The sequence below is a fragment of the Euprymna scolopes genome, chromosome 3, assembly GCF_053919585.1.
Source record: "Euprymna scolopes isolate OS-2025 chromosome 3, ASM5391958v1, whole genome shotgun sequence".
NCBI lineage: Eukaryota > Metazoa > Mollusca > Cephalopoda > Sepiida > Sepiolidae > Euprymna > Euprymna scolopes.
This window is the reverse complement of record NC_136484.1, coordinates 90,025,951-90,050,950: the sequence shown is the minus strand read 5'-3', so window position 1 is coordinate 90,050,950 and position 25,000 is coordinate 90,025,951. Positions and strand designations below refer to the sequence as shown.

The 25,000-nt window shown below is 32.0% G+C and overlaps 1 protein-coding gene across 8 annotated transcripts in view; it reads left to right on the top strand.

Moving 5' to 3' along the window:
- Positions 1-25,000, top strand: part of LOC145257294 (excitatory amino acid transporter 3-like) — a 147,595-nt gene that overhangs the window by 67,719 nt on the left and 54,876 nt on the right. For all 8 annotated transcript variants that reach the window (XM_080115653.1, XM_080115654.1, XM_080115655.1 and 5 more), the window contains 5 exons: positions 14,662-14,704; positions 14,861-14,939; positions 16,829-17,000; positions 17,493-17,726; positions 21,131-21,325. In XM_080115653.1, coding sequence (XP_079971779.1) covers positions 14,662-14,704; positions 14,861-14,939; positions 16,829-17,000; positions 17,493-17,726; positions 21,131-21,325 — 723 coding nt within the window. The remainder of the gene's footprint in view (positions 1-14,661; positions 14,705-14,860; positions 14,940-16,828; positions 17,001-17,492; positions 17,727-21,130; positions 21,326-25,000) is intronic.

Here is a 25,000-nt window from a genome sequence, read left to right as displayed (position 1 = left end):
TTCAAGGAATTTTGCTCAATTGGTATCCATTGATTATATTCTAGAAATATTTTTTATTAAATAACTATCTAATGCAATTCTGAAAAATCTGAATTTTCTATGGGATGTTGTGGCCGTATTATAACTCTGAAAACCCTTTAAAATATCCCAAAGAAGCTGCAAGTTAGAGAATATTTATTAATTGATGTCTTATTGTTAAAATTTCATAAAAATCGAAGGAATCTGAATTTATGAAGGGCTTCCGCCTCATTTTTGCCAGACTACATTAAACTAAATATAACCACCATTACGTCTTGCAACTGTGCCCCAAAATCCATAATGATTGGTTAATTACTTTAGAAGTCAGTTTATATAAATATATAAACCTATGGACGTGCAAATATATAAACATACACTCATACCTAACTTTATATATTTGACGTAAGGGGTATTAAGATTTGGGAAAATCTTTTTAATCGGCTTTCGGCCAGAAATTTGGCTGTCAAGGGGTTAAGTTCAACGATTTGACCTTTGAAAACTCAACCAAACTCCTCCGTCAATTTTCGGTGTAAACACTTGAAATTTTAAATGTAGGTTACTTGGACATGGATCAAATTTTTTAATTTGATTTGAGCCCAAAAGAATAAATGTTAAATGGTCAAAGTTTGGGTCAAAGTTAAAAAAATTTTACCTCTGCTCTTTCTACCAAATTACTTAGCCAATTTTTGGTGTAAACATTTGAAATTGTACATAAAGTATATTCAGACATAGGGCAAACGTTTTAATCGGATTTTGTCCGAAAAGTTTGCTGCCAAGGGGTTAAAGTTCAAAAGATTTAACCTTTGCGGTCTCTAGCAAACTATTCAGCCAATTTTGGGTCTAAACATTTGAAATTTTACATAAAGGGTATTCAGACATGCTGCAAGCTTTTTCATCAATTTTTGGGCGACAATTTGGCTGTCAAGAGGTCAAAGTTGACAAAGTTGCTCTTTGCAGATTCTACCAAATTTCTCCGCCAATTTTGGGTCTAAACACTTGAAGTTTTAGATGTAGGTTACTTAGATATAAGTCTAACTTTTTAACATATATATATATATATATATATGATGAAAATAATGGAAATAGTATTCCGACAAAATAGAGAAAATAAAAAGGAACAAACCGTATTATGTGTTCATCAACGTTTCGTCTTTATTTCGAGACTTCCGGAAGTCTCGAAATAAAGACGAAACGTTGATGAACACATAATAAGGTTTGTTCCTTTTTATTTTCTATATATATATATATATATTTTTTTTTTCAATTTTCACCCCAAACAAAGCACAGTGCCACTTTGAAGCAGGGGGCTACTATTAGGGAATTAATTAGCGGGGTCATTATGAAGGGAGAAGAGTAGAAAGATGTTTGTTAACATTACACTTGAACTTCTGCATATCATTGCAGTTGGGAAAGCAGAATCCCGGAAGGGAGTTCCAAAGACCCGCAGTTCTGGGGAAGAAACTATTGGAGTAAAAGGCTTTCTTGCACCTACTGTAAAGGGATGAGACTTAGTAGCTTGTCGGGTTAGTCGGGGATAGTTACGTCGGGGAGGTACAAGTGTTTGCAGTTCGTCAGAGCATTCACCATTAAAGTATTTGTAGAACAGGCAGAGGGATGCAACATCTCGTCGATGGGACAGAGGTTGAAGCCTAGATGACAGTTCAGGACCTATCAGGTTGGCGACTCTTTTTTGAACCCTGTCCAGGAGCGAGAGACAAGAAGCAGATGCACCAGCCCAGATGTGACAACAGTACTCCATACATGGGCGAATGGTTGCCTTATAGAGGTATAGGATACTGGCAGGCGTAAGTAGTTTTCTAGCACGGTAGAGGGAGCCAACCTTCCTTGCAGCAGTGCTCTCAATGTATCTATTCTAGTTCATATTCCCTGTAAACGTTAGGCCGAGGAGTCTAAAAGAAGTACTTTCAGGCAATGTGTTCTTGGCCATTGCTATTGGTGGTAGAGAAGGTTTCTTGTAGTTATTGAAGGAAACAAGCTTAGTCTTAGCAGCATTGAATGTGACCAACCATTTTAGTCCCCATTCCACTACGGATTGGAGGTCGTCCTCTAGTGTTTCTGCCATTTCCTTGGATATGTGTTCATTTGTTTTCCCCTCATATCTGTTATAGAGAGTGGTGTCATCGGCAAATATACCCATCTCCGAAACAATATTATCAGGGAGGTCGTTTATTAACATCAGGAATAATAGAGGTCCAAGGATAGACCCCTGAGGTACTCCCGCATTTATGTCATATTGTTTGGATGTATGTCCGTCGAGGACAACTTTGATTTTTCTATTACTTAAGAAGGATTTAATTACATTATGAATTCTTCCAGTGATTCCATATGATCTAATTTTCCTTAGAAGACCATCGTGCCATACCCTGTCAAAAGCCTTAGATATATCAAGGGCCACCGCTCTACCCTCCCCTGTTTTATCCAATGAACGGTATATACGTTCAGAAACTACAGTTAAGATATCTGCTGTTGAACGGGCTTGCCTGAATCCATATTATTTGTCAGTCAGGAGTTTAGCAGCTGTTAGGTGCTGGACTAGGGCTTGATTAACTAAGGACTCAAATATTTTGGCGAAAAGCGGGAGGAGGCTAATGGGGCGATAATTTAGTGGGTCAGTTCTTTCACCAGAATTCTTGAAGACTGGTACCACAGAGGCGGTTTTCCAGCAGTCGGGAAAACAAGATTCGTTAAGGTATTTATTGTAAAGTTTGGACAGAACTGGAGCAACCTCGGCAGAGCATTTTTTTAATAGCACAGCCGGGATGAGATCTGGTCCACATGGTTTTGAGGTGTCTAGGTTTTTTATAATAGCATGTATCTGAGAAGGGGTGATTTTCAAATCGTCAAGTGTGGCGTCTGTTCGCAGAGGAAAATCAGGGAGTGAGTGGTGTATCGAGTTCAGTGTGGAGTTTGAGGCAAACCGACTGGCAAGCAGATTAGCCTTGTCAGTTGCCGTGCAAGCAACCTCATGATTGTTTGTTAGTGGGGGAATAATTGACTGTCCATTATTAACTACGCTGTTGTAGATTTTCCAAAAATCCCGGGTTCCTAATTTCTGTGCTTCGATGCGCTTTCTAGTGGTTTCAGAGTAATCTGTCTTAGCTGTGTCTATCACTCTCTTACAATTATTTCTAGCTTCTATAAACTTCTGTTTATTTGAGTTATATATATATATATATATATATATATATATATATATAACTCCTATAAATTTTGGTATTTTGTGTATAGATATTCATATTTAAAACCCTTTTTTCTATTTATTTAAAAAAATACAACTTTGTTATATACGGGTCATTGAATTGCATTTATCTGCAAAAGAGCTAGATAATTTGTATTTTCTCTTAAATATTCATTTTAATTAATTCCTTATTAGTTTTTTCGGTTTTCTTATGGGATAATCATCTTTAGTTAACAATTACGTGTAATTATATTCATGCAGATATTCTACATGATTTATACTTGCGTAATATCTGTGTAAAAAGTTTATAGTAAACACAAAACTCTTTCTATATATTTATGTATGCGCATATATTTTGTTTAAAAATTTTTGCCTGCCAAATTCCTCTGTCAGATTTTGGTCTACAGACATGAAACTTCATATATGGAGTATTCAAACCCATGTGAAACTTTATATTTGGGTTTTAGCCGGGGAAAATCGTAGCTAAAGTGTGAAAATTAAATTAAATTACCAGATAAAGGTCGAACGACGGCATTACAAATATGTATGCGTGATGTAACAGCTATTGGTTCATGTTTTAACTTTTACCTTTGCCGTAAACATGTCTTCATAGATCAGGCATTAGCGTCAAAGGAGAACGTTAATCGTAAGCTAAACGTCTTGGTTTTGATTCTCGGTGATGACGCACGAGTCATTTTATGTTTTAACTTTTTAAATCCTTACTATATATTGGGTCCAATATATTTATATGTCCTTAAGAAAAGAGACGCAATTTTTCCCCTCTCAATCAAAATACCCTCGGTTTACACCAACAGGTGGCACATACAAATTTATTATGTTTATGCAATAACCAATTACCTTATTTAACTATAGAGCGACATTTTAACCACATTAATCCGTAATATTAAAACAATAGATTTAATCCTAGGAGTGCCATTATCATCATAATCTACAGAGGAAGTAGATTCCATTTCACCCCCTAATCGACAAGTACTACCACCGTCATCCACTTACACCGCGTATTTATACTCACAGGGGATTTAAATTTATACCCCTTCCTACGTAATTGGTAGATTCCTATTACATATAGCATTTCAGGCCCCTTTTCTACACTAAAAATACTAATATCTCCACAGAACTGAATCCTCACGTTGTGATTGGCTGACACTACCCATTCTGCTATTCATGGATTATTGGAATGACTACATTCCCTTTACTTAACGAACAGTACGTCACCTTAATGTCAGCCACTACCCATGCATACATATACAGGGTGACCCCCAAAAAACGGGCCCCAACTCTAATTAAGCCCCGTTTCTTAATGTTTTGTCCGTATGAAATGAAACTTTGGTCATAACTAGTTTATTATATTCAAAACATCACATCAAAACACTAGGGTCTTTGGCCTTTTTTTCTCCGTTCTACAGCAGGGCCTCCATTTAGCTTTTTTTTTTGTTTTTTTTTTGTTTTGTTTTTTGGGTCACCCTGTATTTACATTATAGCCAACTATCGCAGTTTGCTTTGTTCTTTCCCCTTTTTTTTTGGGGGGGGGGATATTTAGATTTTTTTATTATATATATATATATATATATATATATATATATATATATATACAGAAAAGAACGACTGTTGAATGTTACACTTTCGATTACTTCCATTTTGGGGGGAGCACAATAAAAAACTGAATGATTAAAACGGAACGAAATTAACATTTCCGTTTCATTTTTAGAACAAATTATACAGGATTTTATTAATAATTACGAATTTCAATCATCCTTAAACTCGTTAGGTCAATCGCCCCACACCAAGTTTATATAATAAACTCCCTATACATACATTCAAGTTTTCTTTTTTTGCTTATTAAATTGTTACGTGAAACTACAGAATAGTTACAAAACACCCGCCGACCGTATTCAGCTAAATCCATAACAAGTGACAATTACATGAATGGTTTATTTTATTGTCACTAGACCGTAATCACGTGATTAAAATTTTAGCAGACTAAAAATTGTGAGACACAAGGGTCAGGAGAACTCGAAATAGTAATTCGAGCAGGTATGCATGGAAAAAATACTAGAAATAATAATTTCGTTTTCGTAAAAAGGATAACGAAATAGTAATTCGTTCTTTCCTGGTAAATGCGTGCCTAAATAAAGAACAGTGCAACAATAAAATAATACTAATTAAACAAAGAAACAAACAAACAAACAAATAACTAACTAACTAACTAAATAAATTAATAAATAATTGACGTTGCATTTCATTTCCAGTTTCATTTTGTAAGTTGGAGGGCGCGAAGTATTTTTTTTTGCTGTGATTGAGCCAGATTATTCCAGTTGTTACATTTGCCAAAAAAATAAAACCATAAAAACCATCAAACTCAACGATAAAAATCATAAAAATATTATTTTAAAAAACTTTCTTTTTTTTAAACTCCTGATTGTTATGTTTCTATTCGATGAGATTAACGTGATAAAGGAATAAACAGGTGTCCTTTGAGTATTTCAGAGGGAAGGGGGCATTTCCGTAACCCTCAGCATTTTCCCCCATTTCCACTAAGTCACAGCAACACGTGGTCGAGTACAGCTATTGTAATTATAAATACGAAATCTGTATTAATCAAAATATCATATTTAAGTGTATTTTACGACTGGGCAATGCCGGACAGTTTGCTAGTATATCTATCTATCTATCTATCTATCTATCTATCTTTCTATATATATATATATTGCTAGTATATCTATCTATATCTATATATATCTATCTATATATATATCTATATCTCTCTCTCTCTCTCTCTCTCTCTCTCTCTCTATATATATATATATATATATATATATATATATATATATATATATATATATATATATATATATATATATATATATATGAAAAGTCCTAGTATGCTAGGATTATGTATGCACAGATCTTGTTTTAAATTGACCTTAAATTAGTTGGATAATTGAGTAATTTACAATGAGAATTTATGAAATGCGAACAAACATTTTTGATTAGCAATGGTACATACATATTATAAATTTCTTGTTTGGGACAACAGTCCCTGTTTTGGAGTGAGAATTATATATATAAATATAATTATCACATTTTTAGCATTTTATGAAATGAATATGGATCAACTAATATATATATATATATATATATATATATATATATATATATATATATATATATGGTGTTATAATGGAATAATTCCAGGAGGAAATCCGGGTATGAGAGCTCAATGTGGTAAACAGAGCAATAACATAAAAATATAACACAGAAATTACATAATTGTCGATGCAATAATTTATTTCAACCTTATGGTATTTTCAAGCATCTAAGCTAGACAATTACATTTTGGATACTGAAATAAAGAAAGAAAAAGAATCGGGCCCCGACCGTCAAAAACCAGAGGGGGTGGTAGTAGCAATCCACTTAATACATTTTATAGAGAGGGTGGGAATTAAGTTAGTATGGGAGGGCTTTTTTTTTTAATTTTCTGCAGATAATACATTAGTTATTAAACTGATATAAGTCAAAAAGATCAAATACTACCACTAGACATTATTAAATTTAATATGAATTAACACAAAACTTTAAAATAATAACTATTTTATTTCTTTATTTCTTTATGCGTGCATGAAAGTACTTTTGTGTACGGAATGAATAAAACTATATATTAACCGAAACTAAATACGTCCTATGGAATTGGGGGCGACTAATAATGCAATTTTCTGCATCTTAATCAATTAGGAAGTGAAATATTAGTGAGCAAAATAACAACGACCGCTATAATCACCAATAAAATTAATTACATAAAAATACATAAAATATTAACTACATAAGAATCAATTTTTTCAGTTCATAGTAATATATTACAAATGTAATATAGAAAATTTAAACGTATTATAAGATAATATTTATTTCAAAATAATTTTAACATGAAAACATACAGATAGTTTTAAAACTTTGTATATAACTTTTTTTTTCTTTTTTTTTATATATCTTTTAATAGACTTATTTTCCATGACTAAATTAACTCCATGACGCGCGTATAATCTTCATTTTCTATCCTTTCTATGAGAGTCTAGACTAAATTAAATCATATGACAGGCAGCGGATGGTCACTCTCTTCTCTTTCTTCTTTTTTCTTTCTTCTTCTCTTTCCCTTACGCGCAGCCGATTGTCATTTTATTCCCTCTTCTTCCTAGGTTAGTAAACGCGTGTCAAGTCATTTACGGGTAAGAACGTGCATATTTATGTGTGTGTGTGTGTGTGTGTGTGTGTGTGTGTGTGTGTGTGTGTGTGTGTGTGTGTGTGTGTGTGTGTGTGTGTGTGTGTGTTGTTACGTCGGGTTACCGGACAGTCGTTTAAGTGTCATAATGTTCTTGTTGTTTTTAAAAAAAAATCCCTCCCATACTAACTTAATTCCCACCCTCTCTATAAAATGTATTAAGTGGATTGCTACTACTACCCCCTCTGGTTTTTGACTGTCGGGGCCCGATTCCTTTTCTTTATTTATTTCAGTATCCAAAATGTAATTGTCTAGCTTAGATGCTTGAAAATACCATAAGGTTGAAATAAATTATTGCATCGACAATTATGTAATTTCCGTGTTATATATATATATATATATATATATATATATATATATATATATATTATTGGTGAAATAATAAAAGGAAATCTAACAATTTTGTGTGGAACAAAGTATTACATCTTTTTAGTAAAACATTTAGTGTATTACCTTGAGTGTTATTTTCATAATGTTTCGGCCAATGTCATCTCCGACTTTCTTTAAGTGTATCTTGTTGAACTTGAGAATCTTTCTGTCAGACTCAAGAATCTGCACATAATTTTGAACGGAACCCTTTATTTAATCTATAAAGGTTGCATGCTCTCATTCTGTCAGCCATGATCAGGTAGAAGTCTTGATAGATCTGAATTATTGTAGCATTAACACAGGAAAATGTTGCATTGTTTCTGCATGTGGAATCGTTCAGTAATTTTGGGGCACAATCTTGACATGGAGGCTTCCATGATTTCATTACATTAGGAGAATATATTTAATAGCATTTTAACAGTTTGTACTATTATCTCTGCCATCCCATGTGATCACAGATTGTAAGGTGATGTTTTGTATGGAATGAATTCAATATGTTTCAGCCATAAACGTAGCTTCGTTTTGCTAAATTTATAGCGCATTGTCTATGATTATTGTTTTCAGTACTCCATTTTTTGCCTTAAAAAAATTGAATTAATTACACCTACTTTAAGTATCTTTTTGTATAGCGACTAGTTCAGTTAGCATAAAGATAAGTGTTCGCTAATGAGCAGGAAGACCGGGGTTCAATCCTCATTTGAGTCATACCAAAGACTTACGAAAGTGGTACTTGATGCGAAACACTCAACATTATAAAGAGAGGATTAAGAGCAAGTGGAATAATCCTAGTAACGAAGTGTCGTCCTCCCCTATATCTTAGTGGAGCAGCTAATGAAAATAGAGCCTTCCAGTTTCGATCGAGTTGGGTTGTCAGCTTAGATCTGTATAATAATCTGCTTCTTTAGCGTTTTTTTTTGTATTGCTCTCATGTCGTGATGTAAGTCATTATATGGTTAAATGTACTTTCTTAGGATTTTCTCAACGTGTCAGTTCTTGTCCAAGGTTAGTTTGTGTCAGTTTTCCTATGCAATTGTTCCATACCTTGCTTTTTATTCCCTGTACATTTTTGTTTAATGCAGGATTTTTATTTATTTCTGTGCTACACTGATTTCCACTCAATGTATTATTGGTGTCACAAAAGGTCTTACAAACGTCCGGTACTAAAATTTTCTGCAGCGACTGTCACACTCTTACTCTCGTGGAAACAGAAATCGATTCAAGTGACAATAAATCCATCTATTCCAATCGATGAACGGACACAACTTTTACACAATGTATATTTGCTACACGAGGAATCTTCAGACAGCTGTTGATAATTATACAAAATGCAAGCATCAAATCGCATGTAAAAAAAATAAAAAGTATATACTGACCCGTACTCTTGTATGACTCTAAGATGTGATCGACGACCAAACATCAAACAATATGATCTTAATTGCAGTACATTGGACGAAGAAAATTGTCGCTCTCACTGTACACGTTTTGATGAGAAATTGCGTTACACAACAATGTTTCAACTGATACAACCAGATCACCCATCGTCAGTTATCCGAAACATTCCAAAGGATATTTACAATGTCAATAGCCCAGAGTCACGTTATAGGCTACTTAAGACATGGAGGGCGAATAGTTGATGACGACCTGATCCTAGCTGGCAGCACAATCAAAATAGTATAAAACAGTTGAAGTTGGAAATTATTTATGAAACATCTAATCTCAGCATCAGACACGAAAACGAAAAATTAAAATAATAAATAATAACTTTTATTATTTCCTATTGTTTCATTATCAAACTCTAGTCTACATAAGGTGTTTACATGTGTAATTTTATTCTGTATTACATATATGTAAGTAATTTAAAATTCTTGAAAATGTGATATTTTTGACAATTTTTTCTAGAGTTAAGTATGAATTCTAACGATTTATGATTCAACTTCAGCTAAATTTCCTGCTCCTAATACGAAATATTGCACCCTTTCTGCACTAATGTCCGTTTTAAAATATTTGGATAGTTTGTTTTCTATTATTCAACGACCATGACGTATGATTGCGACTAAAGCATTTTCATCTTTATCTCTGGTCAGCATGACTTCTTTGTTTATATAATAGATTTTTGCTACTGTCTATATTTGTCACTGCTTTTTTCAAAGTTCTAAAAACTATAGTTTATCTTTGTGTCAATTAAAACTAAATGCTTGTTTTACATAACTTTCTAAATAGTTTGATCAATTCGTATCTAATGTATAAAATAAAGTCGATTAGGTTATCGAAGTTAGACATATATAGCAATGCATCTTCCCAATCATTATTTCACTTTGGCTATTCAGGTCCTCATCGTTTATGAAAAGTAAAATAAAAATTGTTTTAGATTCAGTTTCTTATAAATACTTAGCTAAACAGCATCATAAGCTTATGCTATTAATTAAAAAAAGAAGACTATATTTCTATATCCACTTCAGTTTATTTATTACTTACAAGAAATATTTAACCTTTATTTTTTCCTTACCATAATTTGAACCTCATAACATTAGGTACAGTAATTTTCATTCTGAACAACTATTTCTAATATTTTTCACTTAAATTATACAAGTAAACTTCTCTCACTCTTGACGGACAGGTTTCGTACAATATAAGTGACTTTCATTATTATTGGATGATTGATGATTTTATCGTACCTTGATACTTACCTGCATAACTCATTCATTCTACTCATATATATTAAAAACAAATCCATTAAAAAACCCATTTCTGTGAAAAATATATAAATATAAATATCTGAGGATATTTTCCAGTATAGAAATTGTAAATATGGCTGACCACAATATCGTTAATCTGTTAAATTCTCATGGACAGATGCTATTTCCAAAAATATCTCGTCTGTGAAACATATTACAGCATGACTTCTTCCCGTCAGACTGCAACATGGTCGCCTTTAAGGCCAATGTTAACAAATACTTGTCAATCATAAGTACTCAAATTTTGTTCTTTCTATCCATTGTTTTCAACGCTCATAAAAACTAACACTCTCGTCTTCGAGTGGTTTTGGGCCTTGATAAGTGGTGACCCATTAGTATAAAAAGTAGGGCTATTTTATAAAACAGTCATAATTTATATTAACACATATGAATAAGTTATATAGAATAACCACCATCTTACCACTAACTATTTGTTTTCATTAATTTTTCTTATAATATTTATTGAATGCTATGTAACATCTTTTTATGACATGCGTTGTATGACTTTTAGTGCCTTGCGTTACTAATTTGATTCATCTATTTTCATATTTATGTTTGGCCATTACTGCAGCCACGTTATCAATTATAAACTTAACGCATTCTTCTATGTGAATGCGTGATTTGTTAAAGTATATACACACAAATCAAAAAGATTCTCTTAAAAATAACATCCTTTCTCTTATTTACTTGGCTCCATGAATAATCACTCATTCGTACAAAACATCTCACCTTTAATTTATAACCTGTAAATAAAACGCATTTTATCCTATTTACACAAATTATGCAGACAGATAAGACACTAGACTAGAAATCAGATGAAAGATCCTAATAGATATTACTTGAAGGGCGATTCCAGCCAAAAAGGAGAAGCTCAATATTTAAGCATAGAGCAATATATAAGTTTAGTGGTTATATTTAAATTCTGAAAAAACAGCATATAGACACATATATTCGAATTAAGAATTTATTGTTTGACAAAAGGAATATATAGGAGGGGTTATGTTGATTTTCTTAATCCATGGATTTTCAATAAAGGCATCAGAGGAAATGAAATGCGGTTAGCAAAATGTTCAGCTGTGAATAGATACTTATTTTGCTTTTCAGCACAAATATTGAAAATAGTTTTTTAAGTGGTGAATGATATTTATATGGAAATAATTATAGGAAAAGGGAATTTGATACAACCTGGGTAGTCCATTATCGGAAGGAGTACAATGACCTCCGGGGTTATAAATCCAGGTAGGCAGAATATTGGTCCAGGGGAGAAGGCAGTAGTCCCATATAACAAAAAAGCGTGGTTATTACTTATTGATTTTCCGAAAGGTATACGGGGCAGCCATATTCGTTGGTGTGTTGAGTGTGTTTTGGTAGATGTAATCCAAAATCTTTTTAGTGTATCAGATGTAGAATTGATATACCATTCCATTGTATATATCCCCGTGGGGAATAGAATTTTAGCATTGAATTATGTATGCAATGGACCTCGAAATCAATGGTATGGGTAGCAAAATAATCCGGGAGATGATATTTAGAATGATGCGTTGGACGACTGGCTTCTGGTGATAATCCTCTGATGATATGAGCCTTTATTGAAAATCCATGAATTAAGGAAATCAACATAACCCCTTCTATATATTCCTTTTGTCAAACAATAAATTCTTAATTCGAATATATGTGTCTACATGTTGTTTTTTCAGAATTTAAATATAGCCACTAAACTTATATATGTGTGTGTGTGTGTGTGTGTGTGTGTGTGTGTGTATTCCATGAACACTAATACACACAAACTGAAAATGCTCTCTAAAAGAAACAAAATTTATTTTGTTTAATAAAGAACTCTTTGGAACGTAGTAGTAATGATTTCCTCTTTAATTTTTATTAGTAAATAAGATGCATTTTTACTAATTTTATCAACACAAATAACACAGACACGCGTAAGTACATTGATAAGCATCCACATATCTCATTCTTTCTATTTATATTTTTACTCTGTGTGTTCAGCCGGGGCCGCCGTATTTTTTAACCAGTAAATGAAAGGTATTTTCCAATTAATATTTATAAACATATTACAGCCGCTTCACCAGGGCAATGTCTGGTTCTTACAGTTAGTTTAATATAAAAATTTGTTAATCTTGTAAAAGTTATCTATTTCTTCTGTATGTTATACACAATCTCTTGTGTAGTAATAATTTGTGATTCGGTTGGCTGAAATAGGCATATCCAAACTTGCACAGACATGGATCAGGTGATAGCACATCACTGCACATGCACACTCTCAGCCTTTTCAATTCAGTTGCGTTCAAGATGTAGACATCGCAAGACATTGAATTCCTGGCTCATCTAACGTCATCACTTTATTTTGATTGTCCAACATGGTGGAGGTTGAAACACAATTATACCAAATATGCCTTGTTGCTGTCACATACTGTTGCCAATGCGATTTTTACTTCAGAACAACAACATTTACCAACATCCATTAAAAGCATTGCTACATGATTCTAAAACCAATTATGGATCAACAATATTTTCAGTTTATACAGTAACTGATTGAACTGATAAAGAAAAACATTGCACTCCAAGAAGGAAAGATTTTGCACCCACCAAAATATGTCTTAAATCAGAAAACTGGAATACTCTGCAACAGAACTGGATGCACTAGTTGGCAATTAAGTGATACTCATCGATGTGTTGGTCCATTATCATTCAAACACGGCAGTGTTTGAATCTATGGTTAAGTGGCAGTTTTAGTCATTTAGAACTGCTTTAAAGCTTCACCGCTCACTAATTTTTCGATCAAATTTCAAACAATTATTACAGTTTATAATACACCTTTTCAGCTATATTATGGAAAAAATTTCAATTTTTTTTCAGTAAAACAAGTTATGATGAATTTACTGGTGTTTAAAATCGTAAAAATTTGGTGAGCAACGATTTTTATGACTGGTTTCTATAGCAACCATGCCGCTTCAGCGACTAGTGTTGCTACTAATTCACCGCTTTCGCGAAAAGAGAAGTAACAAGTGAAATAGAGAGAATGAAAGCAGACGAGTGCCGTCCACTATTTTACATATGTGTATGTTATGTTTATGGGGGGAAAAATAAGATTGAAATTAAACAAAGAACAAGTGAATTTATTGGAAGCCTGGAAAAATCATGGATTACAATATAAAAATGCGAGCATGAAAAGTAATATGGTTAAGCTTAAACATGGAAAAGAAAAGGACAAGATGTTCTAGTAAAAATATAATAAAGTTATAAATTAAAATATTGCAGCATTAGGATTTTTTTTAATTCAATTTATAAGATTATATAATCAATTCTTAATATTTCAAGTTATAAATTTATCATATTTTTTTACTTGAATATCTTGTTCTTTTCTTTTCCATGTTTAAGCTTAACCATATTACTTTTCATGCTCGCGTTTTTCTATAAAAAGATGTGCAAACTAATGAACCCAGCAGTTATTCAAGCACGTTTTCCCAAAATGAATAGATTGCTGTTTTTTTTTGTTTGTTTGATTGTTTTTTTTTTTTGTTTTTTGTTTTTTTTGTCGCAGACTGAGGCCGATATGCAGCATATAACGAAAGAACTCGGGAAACTAAAAGAGAAGAGGTCAACCAAACCTTCTTTAGGTCCGTTATAAGCCCTGGTCAAATTTTTCAAATTGGAAGTTACTTGGCCAAACAAAACAAATTGCAGTAGTAAATGAATTGTTCCATTGACTTGTTGAAAAATGAATTGTTCCATAGATACGTTGGAAACTGGGGATTGAGTTGCGATGAAAATCGCTATTTTATATGTTCATAATATATGAATATCATTACTTTTGTAGGCTTCGTATCACAGTCAATAAGTGTATCAATAAATTTATAACAAATTTTAACACTCTACTAAAATCTTTTCTCTGTGAACAAGTGTGAAGCTGTTATTTCGTTTCTCTTTGTTAATCTTCTAATGTTTTGTTTATGAATGTGTTAAAAAAGTTTTCCAATTACGTTTGGAAATATTTGATCTTTAATCGTGATTTTTCTTAATATATTTAACAGAAATTGCTTCCCAGATAATTTGGTAGCAGCATGTTTGTCAAAGGTAAGCTGCTTCAAAAAGAATTAAAATTCATAAAGTTGAAATTGAATGCTATTTAATTTTATTAATAACAACTTTAAAGTTAAAACATTGTTCATTTCGATTCTTGTCAAATTATTTCATAATTAATCTGTGCTTTTTTTTCTACACGTTATCCAGAAAACCACCGAACTGAAATTAGTTGACAAAACAGATGAAAACAATACTTCGCTTCTTGACGATAATACTACAACAAAAGGTAAGCTATCCGTCCAGTTTGGAGATGCGAATGCACACATACAAACATGCGCATGCATGTATTCATATGTTTATACACTAGGCATTGAATGAAGGGAGACTTCCGTATACTCCTTTTTTGTCGTTTTGGACCCCATATTACTATTTTTATTCTTTTTTCCCCCAAAATTTTCGATGTTTAAATTATAAATAAAGTAGGTGCATGATATCATACTTGATGATATTATTGTAAAAATATAAAATTAATACCACATTAGATTCTTTCTTAAATTTTTACCTGGTAAAATTTATTTTATTTTGGCATGTTTTTGGTTTTCAATTGTATACTATGACAAACAGACAACACGGAGAGACAACGTGTATATATATATATATATATATATATATATATATATATATATATATATATATATATATATATATATATATATATATATAAGCATATATTATGTATCACATTATGTTATAGTTTACTCTTTTTATGCATGGATAAATGGTCAATTTAGCCCATATGGCACATGAGGTTGAGAATAAGCACAGAATATCACAAAGAGAAAACTGGGGCTTACACAGGGCTCGGACCTGTACTTTTCTCTTTCCATAGATTGATGGTTTCACATTTTGACTACCTATTGTGGATGTCGGCTTAACCAAAGTTAACAAGCCCAACAGTTAGTGAAGTCTGAATTTATATAGACAACTAATCTTTCCAGCTTTTAGATAAATTCGTGTTTATCGTTTTATTATCTTTATAAACATTAACTCTATTCCTTGCCGTGTTCGAGTTCTGTCAACTGTATTATTTCCATTACTACCTTAGTGAAAAGTATGAGTCCACATAACTTTCATCCATCTATGGGTTAAATAGTAGAGTGAACTAGACTCTTAAGCCTAGCTTATGCAAGTATTCTGGGAGGAAGAAAACTGACATGACATCAGTCTTTCTTTGCTTATCCCAGAATTATTTTCCGGTTTTTCTTAACGTTTACTTGCCACTAGAGTTACACAATAGTGGTTCAGAAGAGATGAGGTTGTAGATTGTGCAAACTTTGCTGCAATGTTCCAGAGAATTAATATTACATGTATAATTCAGACTACTAGTTTCATCTACAATTTTATTTTCAAAACATTTCAACGGATTTAAACTCCCAGCATCCACACAGAACCTAGTACAATGGCCATCGGACGGTCCAGAAAGAGAAATAATTAACAAAATTAAATGTTGTAAAGGGTATGTTAAAAGGTGCTCCTTGTTAAGAGTACATCTCTCATTGTTGTCCGGTATGTCAGTGCCCAAAACAAGCAAGTCGATCTCTAAATGGGACTGAGGTTTTACATGTTAAGAAAAAGAGTTGAAAATGGAAAAATGGCAGTGTCCTCCCAAGATAAATATATTCAGTCTATATACTTACTAATAAAAATACTATTTCAAACTTTAATGTTACAAATCTATGAACAGATAAAGCCTCTCTGGCTTTATTCTCGTATTTTGTCATTGTAATTTTTCAGAAATTTCAAACTAAACCCTCTATATAAGTTAGTGAAGTAGACTTGTCACACTCGTCATTTGTTCAGATAAGCTAATGGATAATCTTACTTAAAATATTTTAAAATGCATTTTACTTATAGATGAACGGACGTAAGAAAATCAACTGACACAAGAATTTTAAAAGACATGAAACACGAACTAAGAACAGTTTATCTTATTTAATTAAATTAAGCGCCCAGGTTTTAATTCTCAAAATTTTAGTGGTACGTGAAAGTGCCCGAATAAGTGTACAGCATAACATAACAATTATAATGAGGAAAACACTCTAGAATATGACCATTCATAATGTTATTTTATTTGTTTGAATCTTGAAGTTCGAAGAAGATTTATTTACTTTTCAGAATACAACATTGAGGTGAAGAATTCTCCCGGAATTAACATGCTTGGAATTGTCGTCCTTTCCATTTTCTTTGGAGTCACTATTGGCCGCCTGGAAGAAAAAGGAAAGCCACTGCTAGATTTTTTCACTTCGCTTTACGATGCTTCCATGATGCTTGTCACACTTGTCATTTGGTCAGTACTTGTTATAATCTTGTTATAATCTATTCAAGTAAAATTTTTCCATATTAGGTAAGTAGGTGGGCCGGGGGTATTTGAGACGTCCAAGAACAATCCGGCAGGCGGTTCTCTACTGGGATCAAGGGGTCAGATTTCATAACTGTGCAAATGGAAAATTGAAAGTGGGGAAAATATGATCACGTGAGGAATGACGTCATCAATGAAATTTGGGAAGATTTTTTTTTTAAAGAAATCGACTGTGAACAACTCAAAAAGAACATATAACTACCTCCCTATGCACACACAACTGTTACTGTTAATGATTCTTGAAAATGAAATTAGAGGAAAAGTAAATTATGATTGATCATTTAAAATAGGACATACAAACAGACATTTATTCTTTATATAATAGCTAAATTGTTTATTTGACATAATTTTTGTGCTAATGCAATCAATCTAGTAGCTATTAAAATCTCTGACATTTGTTGTTTCCTTTTTCCTGTACAGGTATTCACCGATTGGCATTTTCTTCTTGATAGCCACTCAAGTAATTAAAATGAAGGATCCAGAAATAATCATACAACGACTTGGTCTTTATTGTGTGACAGTCTTAGTCGGATTAATCTGTCATGGATTCATTATACTTCCTCTTTTATACTTTATTATTGTGAGGAAAAACCCATTCATATATATGTACAATATGCTGAAAGCATTAATCACAGCATTAGCTACAAGTTCAAGGTAAGTGCACTCAAAGATGTCCTTTCATTTAACTGAAACCACCGATGTTCGAATCTTCGTTTCACGCTAGTTGAAATGAATGGTTCTCTCCTTAAGGAAACCCATTGCTTCTAGGACTGATTTTTTATTCCAAACCCAAAATAAAAGTCCTGCATCAAATCTGTTATAAAGGTCGCTGAAAAATGGCTGGATAGTTCTATCGCTCCAGAAACTGTTTGAATCTGATGCAATCTTTTAGCTGTATGTCAGACGCGTCTGATGATTAAGTACTGCTGCTATATCTTAATAGGTGCAGTGGATAGCACTCTCTTGATTTGACAAAGTACAAAACCGATTTCGCAATCTAGTTGAGGGTATGAACTGCAAACCTCTTTTTACCAAAGAAACATTACAAGTTTTTCTCTACTCTATCTTTATTTTCATACTTGATGTTCGTCGTGAAATAAATAGTGTCTCTCCCACTCCCTTTGGAAAATATTTGCAGCAAAAAATCTATAACTACTGCCAAGAAATTTCTTTCTTCCTCTATGTACCTGAAACCAAACGGAATTTTCAAGAACAGAGTTTCATTCCTCCAACTTCACATCTGTGAAACGCAATGTTTTAGTTGATAAACGATATGTGCTAAGTAATCGATATGTGCTAAATATCGATTATTACTACGGTATGTTAGTCAGATGGGTTTTGATTAAGAGGAGATAGAAAACAAACACATGTTTCTGTTTTGTAGATTTTCAGAGATCCAGAACATCCTTCTGGATCATAACTCCTGATACCCCAGAAGTTATTTTCTTTTTATTGCTTTGAAACGTTATCCACAATACCACGGAAATGATTCTCAACTGACTACAACATTAAGTCCAATGTTAACAAATACTTGTTTGGCGTCCTCCTAAGTGACCAAATTCTGCCCATTCCACACATCGTTTCTAATAGTATTGTTCATCATCTGCCTGATAATCTAATTAATCCTTATCCTCGAGTGGTCTTATGCCTAAATAAGTAATGACTAGCATGATTAAATTAAATTTAATTGAAAAACCTTTTCTTTCTTGTCATATGATAGAGGGTATAAAAGGTGATTATGTAACCTGTAAGGGATGGCATCCAATCGTAAGAGTCTAGCATGGGCATTCAATTTGGACATGTTTTTACATGAAAGCAACAAGTAATGAATAACAAAAACTTTAATAAATATTTATTGGCATCATCATTTAAACGACGAATTTGTTTATGTAAAAACATCTTAGAACTTTTATAAAACCAGAGAAACGAGTAGCAAAAATCTTGTGTATGCTGTGTAAAAGCAAAATATTAAATTTGTTTATGTATTTTGATGGGTATTTTTGGAGATGAAAAAAAAAACACGCTGATTTAAATTTATTTTTATTCTAAACTAGCAGTACCCGTTAACTGGCGTTGCCTGGTGGAAGCGTGCCCCCTCCTCGGAAGCAGCCTGAGTGGAGAGAGGTGAAAAATAAATAAATAAATAAATAAATAAAAGCATCCATTTAGCTGTTGAAGCTGTAGTAATATTGATTGGTTTCTTACCGGCCTCCACAACTAAAATAGTTCGTCTCAAAGTTTTATTAAGAAGCAGAAATTTATTTAAAAACGAAAACATGGAATCCTATCCTAAGGAAATAAAACGAAACTTCTTCTGTGTATTTATCATTTATTATTATTTTTATTAATTACTGCAATACTTGGTTTCAATTATTACACGTATCACCGTAACAAATAAATAAATGAATGAATAAAACCAAAATAAAAATAATAAAAAAAAACAAGCCAAAAGAAAACACCATAAAAACACATTTGTGTTTTCGTTTCATTTCGATAATAAAAAAATAAATGAATGAAAAGGGAAAAAACAACAAATAAAACTGTTTGAATTAAACACAATTGTGACGGTCTGAATTCGTTGTGTTTTGAATAATGAAAATAAGGAAACACGTTATATAGCGGGGGTACCCGGCGTTGCTCGGGTGTGTAGAGGTGGTGTAGTAAGGATACCGAGCAAGGGCGAGGCGTAAAAAAAAGCATGGAAAGATAAAAAAGATATAAAAACAGAAAAATAAAGAAGAAGCTAGCGAAAAAAAAAATCACATAAATAACCCTGTTTAGATGTTAAAAGTTCCCTCCCCCCAAAAAAAACAATCCATTACATAGGCGCGAACATGAAACTCATAGGTTACAACGCGGCCCCAATATCCACTTCTTCATGAAGACGTAATCGATATCACGTTATGTTTTATAATCTATTTAAACCCATTCAAAAAAGAACGCTAGATGCGCATGTGCGATTGCCGAAGTCAGTTAAAATGTAATTGTATCTATATAGCGGTAAGCAAGGACAATAAATTTACGTTGTCAAAGCGTTCGTTAAATACCGAGATTAGTTTCATTCTGGAATTGGAGAATGACACGTATCAGCCAATCATAAAAAGAAGGAACATACCGAGGGAAATCTCATTATTTTTTGTTTAGAGGAATGGAAAGTGAAGTCTACGTGTATGAGTTTACGAGTCGGTTATGAAGGGTAAGGTTTTAATATAAGTACCCTTTGTGTAAAATTTCGCGGTGTCGATGGGGAATGGTGGGAGGACTTAGTGATTAGGGGGGAATTGGGAACTACTTCGTTTGTAAGTGAGTGCGATGATGATGATATCACTCTCGGGATTAAATCTAGGGTTTATCATAACGAATTAATGTGTATAAAATGTCGTTCTGTAGTTAATTAAGATATTGGTTAATAGCGTAAACATAAATTTGTATGTGCCATCTGTTGTTGTAAACCTACAGTATTTTAGTCCAGAGAGGAAAAACTGCGATATTTTTATTATATATATAGGGATAAACTTTATTTATTATCTCAGATGAATGGTGTCCTATCTGATGCCATTCAAATCGGATCGCTTCCTTAAAACAAAACATAGATTTCTAACTGATCTCAGAACAGCATCGTTTCTATTAAAAAAAATCTCAATGTATATTTATATTTCAGAATTTTCAAAATTACGTATTATTTGAATTATTCAGACTAGTATTCTCATCTTGGTTCCAGTTGATGTTAAACTCGGGAATCTATATGAAATTTAGAAATGAATCTTTTAATTAACCCACGAGGCTAGATTTTCCCATTCTCTCAACCATGATCAAGTAGAAGTTTTAATTAATTAGTATTTTAATATTATTAATGTTTGCCTGTAGTAAAGATTGAACCTTTAACCTCTAGAGGACTATCATTTAAAACTCGTAAGTGGTGACTCCTTAGTAATAAACAAAATAAAAGTAGGAGAAAAAGAGATACTTATAAAAACGTCACAAAACTCATCTTATTTTTTTTTAAATGTTCACAAACTCAGCTTTAAATATGTTTGTATTTTCTTCATTTTATTCAGTTCAGCCACGCTTCCAGTGACAATAGAATGCCTTGAAGTGAGAAATAAAGTCGATCCAAGAATAACTAAATTTGTTGTCCCAATCGGGGCAACAGTGAACATGGATGGCACCGCCTTGTATGAGGCTGTAGCATCAATATTTATTGGACAAGTTAATGGAATGTCAATGGATGTTGGCAAAGTCGTCACCGTCAGGTAAATACGTCTATCCTTCACGAGTTGTAAACTCTTTTTATCGAATTCACTAAAATCATTTGCCAGCTTATTTAATTTGTACGGTTTACTGTCCTGGTATGATTTCACATCCGGTCACTTGTCTCCTGATTATTCATAATCACAATATTTAAACACTATATTGTTTTTTTTTCTGTGACAATTATCAACAACTTTTATTGATTTAAAATACAATTTTATTCATCCGTCAACTTCTTAACCAATTGTTAAACATTACATACAATTACCACGTAATGCAAATATGTTTTAAATAAATTTTTATTGTTTAAAACTTGTATAATATTTTTAAATAATATTTTTGTAAATTTAGATATACATTTAAAAAATTATTTCTTATATCACTTAACATGTAGAATATATACTGTACTTTGGGGTAATTGCGCCAAGTCTGAGGTAATTGCGCCAACTAGCTAAAATGTGCTCTTTTGGCAACTACGCATATAAAGCGCACTTTTTTTTTGCGCAATTACTCCCGGATTTGACACAATTATCCCAAAGTACGGTATTCAATATCTGGTTTCTATGATATTACCATGTAATGTAAATATATTTCAAAGAAATTTAGTTGTTTATTTAGATTTGTACTTATGGCGGCAATAAAAAATAAAGAAAATATAGAAAAGTGTGTATGATGTACGTACCAGTCAGGAAACGAAGATAAAATATTCAAATAATCACATAATTTGATCAAGTAGTGTTTTTTATTATTAAAGAAAATCAAATTTTATTCCGTGACCATAAGATTGGAAAAAGTACTGATGATGATAAAATCAAGGGAAGACAACCGACTTTCATTCAATTTTTTTGCTATTTTTGAATAATGCCGGAAAGACAACCAAAACGTACGATTTAAAACCAAACAATAATTTATTAACATAACGTGTAATTTTTTATTTTTTTATATTTTTCAGAACATAATATTTACAAAAAGGAAAACATTATTTTAGAAGGATCATTTTATGTAAATTAAAAACAAAATTGATTATTAAAATGACGTCAGCATTCACTTATCGGTAAAATAAACATCAAATTTGTTTTTTCCAAAATAATTTTAAAAAAAAGTACTTGATCAATTTTTGTGATTTTTGTAATTTCTGGAATATACTATCTTCATTCCGTGTATGTACACGATAAAAGTTTTTATTTAATTTTGTTTATTGCCATAAGTGCCAATCTGAGTGAGCACCTAAATTTTGATTCTTTAATATATTTTAAATTATATTTTTTTTAATTTAGACATGCATTTTTAAAATTATTTCTTATATCGTTTAAAATTATTTTTTTCATGAACATTACAAAAAAAGCCCCTTAAGTCCATGTTAATGAATTAGATATAACTGGAAGAAAAATTAATTTCTTGAACCACCGATATTATCATTGAATTAAGCATTGTTCATTTAATATTTACACACAAAAAATTATAATCAAAAAAATATTTTTACTTTTTTTTAAAATACAGGTTTCGCATAATTTTTATATGCAAGATTCAAATATTTTCTTTGCTTGAATGAACATAAAACTTTCGACGTAATATGATTTTTAAATAATTTTGTAAAATATTCTATTTTTAATTTAAAAGCAGGAACAAAGAAAAAAAATTAAAAAGTGGTAACAATTGTACAAACGTTCACAATAGGAATGTAAGGATGTACAGCTGGGGAAAAAGAAGAAAATCAGTACCCCTTATCTCCCTCCAACTACCTGACGTCATTTTTAAATAGTCTTTGGACTTTTTGATATTTTGAGCTTCCGTAAACTCTGCACTTAGAAAATGTTTCGTTTGTAGTGATTATGTGAAGAGAGAATCCCTCGCTTTGGGGGGTAATTAAGCTATTTCCTTTTTGTGTAAACAAGGTGTTTTTATATTTAATTCAATATCTTAAGACTTTACTAATTATCTTTGAAATATGCCCAGAAAGCTAACATTTATCTTTCAAAGAATTTTTCAATGAATTTATTTAACTTCAAAATTTAGCTAAATTTGTTAGCTTCCGAATATCGCTGTGAAACATTTTTCATTATAACTTTTTTTTTTACGTGTAGATCATTTGAAATATTTTCCCAAAACCTCTGGCCTTGATGGAAAGGAGACTAGAACTTGCTGCTATGGTTTCAAATGATTTGAAATAACAGCAAGGGGAATCTTGATTTCTCATGTGTTATTTTTCCCCTCTTTTGGAAGTACGATTATAAATATTTCCATTATCAAATAATCCTTAAGGATTAATATCACATAGCCCACTACACAATTTAGGTCATTAGCTTTCCAAGGAGCCTTCATTTGTTACATTCTGATCAATAATCGCTGAAAATTTGAACTATAAAATTTCCCAAAAAGGTGATATATATATATATATATATTGTGATAAAATAAAAAATAAAGAGGATTGCTTTCGTGATGGCACCAGCCTCGAGGGTGGAATTCCAATCTGAGTGTTTAAGAGGACGAGTCTTATATACGAATCTTTTGTTATAAAAGGAACGTATCACTGGCTAGTGGCCAGTTGTGTTTAAGAAGTACTGGCGAATGGTTGGCACAATCTTTGTTACTCGTTGCTCTCCGTGTTACCTTACTTTGTTACTCGATCCCAGTAGGAAGGAGTCGCATAGGGCATCCTTTGCAACCCCTTGAAGCTTAAGCAATCACTTGGTAATCACCTTTACCCTCTTATTGGAGGAGTAGTGTGAGGCACAAATCTATATATATATAAAAGCGAAAATGTGTGTATGTATGTTTGTATGTATGTATGTGTGTTTGTATGTCTCACACGGGTCACAGATTTTTGCCAGATCGGTATCATTTTAAACTTCCAACCTTCGCCCGACAAATATCGAAAAATACTATTGGTTTTTACTTGAAATTCAATAGTTCAATTTTCGAATTTCGCTACAATAACTAAGAAGTGTTAATACTAGTACTTACATTGACAAAGCATAATATTTTCCCCTCATTTTTTATGGAAAATGTACACTCCTATATATTAAAGGAAATCGATTCACCCTTGTTTATACTTGCCAGATATATAAATAAAATTTATATATTTCTTTTTGTAATTTTCAGTTCTTATTGATCGATTTTCCGGATAACAGTGAAAAGTCAAACTCCACGTAGTTAAGAACTTGAAATAATTATCGTAATTAACATCTGTCTGCTTCATTTACCCCACATACTACATAGGTGTTTTTAATATAAATGTTACATTGATTTTAAAAAGTCTATTTATATATCTTAAAGTAGCTTATATTATTTGTATTATCACTCTTAGTACACTCTTTAGATCAGGTGGAAAGTAAGTAAAAGTTTACCAAAAGTTACATTTTGTCTAACAGGAATTGTACAAAAATTGGACACTTGTGGACTAGCGCGAAGATAAAACTTTTTTGGTTTTCAGTTGGGAAATTTGGAGAGTGCATAGCAGGGGCAGGCAAGCACACATCATGAACAGTAAACTCTATTTTGTGTTTATAAGTTTCATATATTTATTTTAATTCAATAAATGTGTAACAAAAACGTTCCCCATAAAAAAAAATATATGCATTCGAAATTTTCAGAATTTTGGCTTTGTTAAAAAAAATTATTGAAAGAAGATGCTTATTTAATCATATGTATTAATGAGTTATAGCAATGGAAAGGGT